At 42.8% G+C, this 8404-nt stretch overlaps 1 protein-coding gene across 1 annotated transcript; it reads right to left on the minus strand.

Annotated features, from left to right (window-relative positions):
* Positions 1–4041: 4041 nt before the first annotated feature.
* On the minus strand, positions 4042–7976 carry LOC115150249 (extensin). The gene is made up of 7 exons (XM_029693344.1): positions 7600–7976; positions 6543–6659; positions 6325–6446; positions 6011–6161; positions 5709–5827; positions 4248–5622; positions 4042–4151 (listed from the first exon to the last, which is right to left on the minus strand). Exons 1-6 carry the CDS (start codon positions 7913–7915, stop codon positions 4261–4263), a joined length of 2187 nt encoding a protein of 728 aa, XP_029549204.1. The 5' UTR covers positions 7916–7976; the 3' UTR covers positions 4042–4151; positions 4248–4260.
* Between the last annotated feature and the right edge of the window lie 428 nt (positions 7977–8404).

Consider the following 8404-nt stretch of genomic DNA (forward strand, 5'->3'; position numbering starts at 1 on the left):
GTTTTCTATCAGGAGTTTGAAGCACATCAGTTTCACTTAATTTCTTTTCAATTAAATAAGGACCAGAGAAACGAGCTGACAGTGAAGATCCTGGAACAGGCATAACACCAGTACTTGGTCACCTGGCTGTAGTGGACGAGAAACAGCCTGTTTATCATAGTGTCTTTTCATACTCCTCTGTAAGGAAGCTTCCTTTGCGAGAGCACAGGCTTGTTGTAGGCGCTCACGAAAGCGACTAACGTAGACCAACATATTCTCATCTCCCACACACAACTCTTGGGACAAAAGCTGTTCTTTAAGGACTTTCATTGGTCCTCTCACTGTGTGACCAAACACTTGTTCTTCCAACAAAACATTTAACACTAGTTGCTTAACCTCTGCCTTAACTAAACTGTGCGAAATAGACAACGAATAATGGTCTGCCAAGGTCAGTAAATCAATTCTACGACATTTGTCAAAAGCCTCCCAAGTATGGTTATCCTAAAAGGACTTCAACTCAAAAGTAGCCATCTTGAACTACTACACAAGAGCCCCAAAAAAATAGCAAACACTAATGCTATGACGCTCAACACTGAACTAACCACTACACTAACTTGCACGAGCGGCATGGGTGTCAGTAAAGACATATCCCGGATGAGCCCCCACTCTGTATCCGTAACACTAATCTAGAAGTGACAAAAGCATGAATTAGCTTTTTTTGCATTTTTGGCCAAAACATTTCAGATTTTTTGCAATGTTACCAAGATGAAAAGAAACTGCCCTTGAAATTTTCTTGATATGTTCGTCAAAAGAGAGATTAGGGTCCAGAATAAAAGGTCCTTCACAGTTTTATTTGAGACGACTGTACAACCATCAAGATCAATTGTCAGATCAAACAGCAGATCTCTTTGTTTCTTGGGACCTAGAACTAGCATCTCTGTTTTGTCGTAGTTTAAAAGTAAATAATTTGCCGCCATCCACTTCCTTTTGTCTGAAACACAGGCTTCCAGGGTAGGCAATTTTGGGGCTTCACCATGTTTCCTCAATGTACAGCTGTGTGTTGTCCGCATAGCAGTGAAAGTTGACATTGTATTTCCGAATGACATCACCAAGTGGTAGGATATATAGTGAAAATTGTAGTCCTAAAACAGAACCTTGAGAAACACCTAAATGTACAATTGATTTGTCAGAGGACAAACCATCCACAGAGACAAACATATCTTCCTGACAGATAAACCAGGCAAGAACTTGTCTGTGTAGACCAATTAGTGTTTCAAATCTCTCCAAAAGAATGTGGTGATTGATGGTGTCAAAAGCAAGACTAAGGTCTAGGAGCACAAGGACTGATGCAGAGCCTTGGTCTGATGCCATTAAAAGGTAATTTACCACCTTCAGAGTGTAGTCTCAGTACTAAGGGTTCTAAAACCAGACTGAAGTGTTTCAAATACATTGTCTTCATGAAGGCAGTGAGTTGCTGCACATTAGCTTTTAATTATTTTTTGAGCGGAATGGGAGAATCGATAAAGGCTGATTGAAATGACTCAGTTTTTTAACAAGGTTTGGCTTTTTCAGGAGAAGCTATATTACTGACACTTTTAGTGAGTTTGGTACACGTCTGGAAGATAGGGAGCCGTTTATTAAGTTCAACATAGGAGGGCCAAGCCCAGGATGTTGCTCTTTAAATAGTTTAGTTGGAATAGGGTCCAGTAGGCAGGTGGCAGGTTTAGAGGCCATGACTATTTTCGTGAATGTGTCGAGAAATACGGGATCCATACATGAACTGTTACTCAGCAAAATCTTTTGAAATTGTTGAATGTAGTGTTATTTTTGTTCAGTATATAGAAATTCTCCCAGTCGCTTGCCCACAAGTTGATATGCAGATGTATGCAGACGATACAGTCCTGTATGTACACTGAAAACAGGCACATTAACTGAAGTTATGATCCACATCTCTAAATGGTTGGCTGATTGTTGCCTGCATTTAAATATTGACAAGACTGTTTGAACTTCTATGAAAATCATTCACTCTCCCGAAAAAGCTTTGTCAAGGGGGAAAAACTAAGTATTTCAGTATCATTTGACTCCAACTTGACATTCAACAAGGTGGTAAACAAGGTCAAGTTTGGACTGTCCAACTTTAGGTTTACAAGGCCTCACATCTGAGTTAGTGCCTCATGCTGGTCACAAGCAGGATCCCCAATTTAAAAACTGTTTGTAGAGCAATTAAATTAAGATTTTTGATCACACCATTCAAACAATTTATTCAGTCTGGACCATTTTAAGCAGTATGCAGATGCAAACCTTGTCTTAAATACTCTACATGGTCTTGCTACTCTACGCCAACATATCATGCTCTAGGAAAGCACCTCCAGGATAAGAGAAGTAACCAGACTGGACTGCGTTGTCCCTTTCCGACACAAACTCAGACAATGTGGTGGTAAATAGACGAATACAAAAAAAACCTTGGTAAATATTATGGTCTACAGCCCATCATGATGTATTCTAACTCAGGCGAGCAGAACCTAGACTTCCTTAATATTAGAGGTTTGCGCACCAGCTGTTAAGACATCCCACCCCTGATCTTACTGGACTCTGCCAGTCTATCCTGCCAATGCATAGAAAAACCAGCTAGATTTAAATTAGCCATGTCCTTGCTAAGCCATGACTCCAAGAAGCCACTTGGGAGTGGACAATATTACCTCTAGCAACATTCACTTAAATATGAATTATTGTTCATGTTAGAGCTTCCCTGAGACAGTTTCTGCAGAAATTCAGTTGTGCAAACCCAGTTTCATCAGGTGGCCGGTCTCAGGTGAAGCTGGATGTGAATGTCCTGGGCTGGCGTTGTTACACTTGATCTGTGGTTGAGGCCGCTTGGACATACTGCCAAATTCTAAAACTACATTGGTGGCTTTTTGGTAGAGAAATTAAGATTCTCTGGCAACAGCTCTGGTGAGTATTCCTGTAGTCCGCATGCCCCCTCAACATCTGTGGCATCTGCACATTTGTGGCCTTTTTGTACCCAGCACAAGGTGAACAGGTATAATCAGCTTCTTGATATGCCACGTCAGGTGGAGGGATCATCTTGGCAAAGAAAAAAAAAAAAAAGAAACATTTGTGCACACACTTCTGGGTGTTTTTTTTTTTTTTCCAGCTCATGAAAAACATTTTACATTCATATTTTTGTTCCATGCAAGCATGTTCTCTGGAGTACACAACTGATTTAAACATGTCCTTTGATAGGGTCTCTGCTAACACAGCTAGATAGATGAAAGCTCTCAAAGCACATGAGAAACCATTTTAAATAATGCCTCAAATAGTTCAAAGCAGATTGTCAGTGTTTCCTACTGGTCCTAGACTATGGTGACATCTATACAAACGCAGCTTAAAGTAGCTCACTGCGCTTTATTACAGGCACCAGGTTTAGTTACTCAGCCTTATTGTCAACCAGAAAGTTGGCCCTCAGTCACAGGTTGATACATTTCTAGAATATATAAAAGCCCTTAATGTAATGTTTGGTACAGTGGGAGTTAAGTGTGTTTCCAATTTAGCATACACTTCTCCAGAGTAACAGTGTACAAGTTACCACCTGGTCTCAGGGATGTTAACTCTGATCAAAGCAATTTCTGGAGTTAACCGAATAACCCTTTAAAAATTGGATTTTTGGTACCTCTAGGACAATTTAGAAATCTGAGGAATGTTTTATATGACTGTTATTTCTGCTTGCATTTGTAATTTGAGGTAATCTAAGACCTTGGTCTTGTAAGACTTCCTGATAATATAAAAGGTTACATTGTTACTAATTCGAACACTTGAAAATGAGATCCATCAAGAGTTAAGCCTAAATCAATGCAATTAGAAAATAACTTTTGAAAAGTGGCACATTTGCTGGACTTTATTTCAAGGCGAAACAGGCACCTCACAGCTGAAGCCTAAATACCATCATATTACCGAGGTCATGTACAAGCATGAACGCAACTAAAGCACAGGCAGGAAGGGAGAGAATGCTAGCTAGCCACCCCCGTAGAGCCTGTGGTTGGCTGGCCTGGTGCTAGTTCCCTGGCCAACAGTATCACTGTTCCAACTGTCAAGTAAAACCATCAACTCAAGCAGTACATTTAGTGAATTTATTTTACACTTCACAAGTAATGGCTGGAAACTGTAGATTGCACCTGTTGAAAGTAGTGTGATTAAACTTCAATTGTTTGTGATGTAAATAGTACATTAGATATTTAAACTTAGTTACATTTGTGATAATTATGCCTTACCATAAATTACTCCTTAGGCCCCTGATAATGATAGTGCCGTTCCATAATGAGGTGAGAACAGAGCAGAGGCATACGGATTCCAGCTGCGAACCATCGGGTACTGGTCATATTGCATGAAGGACTGCTTGGGTTGGGCCTGGGGTGTGGTGGCAGGGATAGTGCTAGCAGTTACTGGAGGAGTGGCTGACTTTTGACTGTAGGAGAAATCCAAGTAATGATATTTCTGGGGGTTATTCTGCTTATCCAGTTGGCTGGCTATGATGGGGGGTGCTCTTGGGACAGAGCGTTGAGGGAAAAATCCAGGGAAATTGTACTGGGGGAACTGGTAGCTCAGTGGGACCTGGGGGTATCCTTTAGGTGGCATATGCAGGGCCTGATTTTTTTGTTTAGGTGTGGTAGTGGAGGCTGATGGGAAATAAGGTTGAGGGGGATGCGTAGTAAAATGGTATGGGTAAAACATTTTGAAGTTAGGCATTTGCGGGACCTGGGGGTCTCCTTTAGGTGGCATATGCAGGGCCTGGGTGGCAGGTTGAGGGGAATTTGTTTTAGGTGAGGTAGTGGGAGCTGACGTTGGGAAATACCGTTGAGGGGGATATGGAGGAAGATGGTATGGGTAAAATGGGTGGAATTCAGGTGTTTGTGGGACCTGGGGGTCTCTTTTAGGTGGCATATGCAGGGCCTGGGTGGCAGGTTGAGGGGAATTTGTTTTAGGTGAGGTAGTGGGAGCTGATGTTGGGAAATAGCGTTTATGGGGATATGGAGGAAGATGGTATGGGTAAAACGGGTGGAATTCAGGTGTTTGTGGGACCTGGGGGTCTCCTTTAGGTGGCATATGCAGGTCCTGGGTGGCAGGTTGAGGGGAATTTGTTTGTTTAGGTGAGGTAGTGGGAGCTGATGTTGGGAAATAGCGTTGAGGGGGATATGGAGGAAGATGGTATGGGTAAAACGGGTGGAATTCAGGTGTTTGTGGGACCTGGGGGTCTCTTTTAGGTGGCATATGCAGGGCCTGGGTGGCAGGTTGAGGGGAATTTGTTTTAGGTGAGGTAGTGGGAGCTGATGTTGGGAAATAGCGTTGAGGGGGATATGGAGGAAAATGGTATGGGTAAAACTCAGGCATTTGTGGGACCTGGGGGTCTCCTTTACGTGGCATATGCGTTGCCTGGCTAGAAGGTTTAGGGGAATGTGTTTGTTTAGACATGGTAGTGGCTGCTGTTGGGGAAGTGGGTGGTTGGGGGGGATACAGAGGGAAATGGTACTGGGACCACTGGTACAGAGGGTATCCAGACGTAACAGGTTCAGTTTGATGGAGGCCTGCAGGGCAGGAGAAGGTGAGCTCCCCAGCAATCGAGAGCATAAAAAGCAAACGCTCATCATCCTGAGTAAAAAAAACATAAAAGTCAGGAAATCACCAAAGTGACCATTTGATCACTTTCATGACCACAAGATGACAGTGAGGACTACCTCCAACTCCATACAGGGTCCCGTGTATGGTGCAGTGATCACCATTACTCCAAAGAATGGCTCAATGGTTAAGCCACATTGCTGGGAGACTGAGAGAAGTGGCTCCCACACACCAGACACTGAAAAATAGCAATTTCAGTGTGAGCAACAGAATAGACTGTAGGCATACACCAGTCTACTGGCAACCATTGATAGAAATGAAAAGTCTTTTGCATCAGCATTCATTCACCATAGGTTCAAATTAATACATTTCATATGCCCAAATATACCATGTGCACTGGAAATGTCAAAGAATTACCCACCTTTGACTTGAAGAGCATCTGCTGCCATGGGAAGCTTCACCACCATGCCAGATAAATAGCAGGAAACAGAGGGAGGAGGGGGTGATGCAACAGGACAAGACATGGTCATGGGTGCCCCCCACAGACGCAGTGGCAAAACATAGTTACCCCCCTGTATGAAGGAAAACATTTGTATCATGATGCAACCCCTGTAAATGTGCTTTAACAGCCAACATGTGAATAGAGGCTCAAAGCAACATTTAACAGTACAAGATTATTCAAGAGTTAATTTTAACATTTTTAGTAAGGTAAAGCCTCCATGGAGGTAATATCACCTCTTGAGTGACATGGCAGCCTCGGTATGGTGCGACAAACATTACATCTCTGCGTGACCGCTTCACAGAGAAGCCACAGTGAGTTGGCATTCGGGACAGGGGAAAAACAGGAAACCCATCACCTGCACAAGACAGAAATACCTCAGGCTAAACCAACTTATATGCATAAGCAGCATCAGGGTTTAATATTTCTTACCTAGTGGGCACTTTCTACTTACCACCATCGACCAGAAAACGTGGAGCTCTCCCCCCTTTGACCCGAAGTGTCATTGCATCATTGCTACACTGTACTGCTGGCCCCATGTGCTGGAGTTTAGCAGCCAACTTGTGCCATTCTGGGAGAGGGAATGAATAAACAGGATTTGTAAAGGCTCAAACATGTGCCATGTTTAAAGGGGCAATCTGGGATTCAAACAAAGGGTTGAATCCCAGATAACTACATTTTAGTCATCCATTCAGCAAAACAGCAGTCTGAAGTGTGTCCAGTTGCAAGGGGTCCATTTGAATTTAGAAAATGCAGCCTTTAAACTAAATGTTTTGGTCCATGATGTAGTCCAGTGAACACAGCAGTGGCAGTTCTAGACCATTCAACTGGGGGGGGCCAAGCTGGGGCCAGTTGTACTGTTAGAGGGGCCAGTTACATTAAACATTATTGTTGTCATATCGTTTTCACTGCATTGCAGACAAAAAAAATCATGTTCATAATGCAGATGCATGTGGTACGATACTGTTGTGTTCCGCCTAAAGCCATCCCTCTAGAAAATGTGGGTTAAATTAGTGTTCCGAGTGGCCATTGTAATAAGATGTAAAAAACGCAAAAACGAGTTGTAAAAATTATTTCATACTCCACATTTAGGGGGGCCACAAGGGGTCCCCCCCCAACCACTAGTGGAACACAGCCATTTTGCCCCTTTCAAATCTCCCATTGAGACACTTTGGGGTGGACCCACCTGCCATAACATACACCCATTTCAATCAAGGAGAAGACATGGTGTACACATTGGATTACTTAAAAAAATAAAAATAAGAGGAACGTTTTGTATAGCCACATGTAACTACCAGCATAAAAATGGTCAAATGTGTTGGTTAAATCACATTAGCTGGTGTTACAATCTGTGGCTAGAATGGGGCTAAACCAATGTATCCACTAAATCAGAGTTCAGCTGTGGATGCAAAGACTGACCAACGATGTGTTGAAGCAATATAGCATTTTACTATTAGGCTACATGATTTACAGACAAATGGAGAAAAAAAAAGGGAGGCCTGGTGGCTTACCTTGTGATGCATGCTGTCCAGCCCGATTACCAGCCTCAAATGCAAGAGATCCGTTTTGAGTCTTGATGCGGTCAGAAGCGGCGGATTCATCATTGGTTACTTCGAAACCCACCCTTCTCCGTTGGACGTTATTCCCAACTACAAGCCTCCCGGATCGGACAGTCGTCGGATAAATTTTGGCATTTTTTGGCATTGAAATGCTTGCGTCTGGAATCTGCCCAAAGCAAGGGGTTAACACAGCGCTAATCGTTGCCATCACCGTAAAATACAATATAGGATGTTTCCACGACATAACATCTCTAATCGTTTTTCGCATGGTGGTACAAACAAAAGTCTGTGCAATTGCGCTTATACGCGAGTTCACTGAGGTCTCTGGTAGAAGTTGCCCCAAATTTAAACGGCTTGCCTAATTGAAAGACCAATCAGAATATAGCTCGGCTGGTGACATTTTTTTACACTAATTAGTAGCGTGCCCGGTTAAGTTGCAGATAGAAAGGCAGGCCAATTGAGGTGCCCGTGCCAAACATCACTACTGTACATGCCAGAAGCAGTGGCGACCCGTCATTCAGGGCAAGTGGGGCTGTTTTGAGCCCCACATATTATTTTTGGGGGGGCTTGCCTGTTTTGCATGTTATTTTGGCATTAATACATGTCACATAACAGTTTGCAAACAATGTAAAAATAATATATATCATTGAGTTAATAAAGACGCATACAAACATGGTCTCTTTTTTGTTTTCTTGAGTAAGGCAGCTCCAAAATGCAGGTTTTCAGCCTAGCTCAGTGCTTTCTGTGGTGGTGGGGC

The sequence above is a fragment of the Salmo trutta genome, chromosome 16 (assembly GCF_901001165.1).
Source record: "Salmo trutta chromosome 16, fSalTru1.1, whole genome shotgun sequence".
NCBI classification, from domain to species: Eukaryota; Metazoa; Chordata; class Actinopteri; order Salmoniformes; family Salmonidae; genus Salmo; species Salmo trutta.

What these genes read in the sequence shown, in the direction of transcription:
- LOC115150249 (XM_029693344.1), bottom strand. Translation starts at nt 7,915, where the DNA reads ATGCGAAAAACGATTAGAGATGTTATGTCGTGGAAACATCCTATATTG. An exon ending in AGATGCTCTTCAAGTCAAAG is followed by an intron (nt 5,828 to 6,010) that starts GTGGGTAATTCT and finishes GCTATTTTTCAG; the next exon opens with TGTCTGGTGTGTGGGAGCCA. An exon ending in GACCCTGTATGGAGTTGGAG is followed by an intron (nt 5,623 to 5,708) that starts GTAGTCCTCACT and finishes TTTTTTACTCAG; the next exon opens with GATGATGAGCGTTTGCTTTT.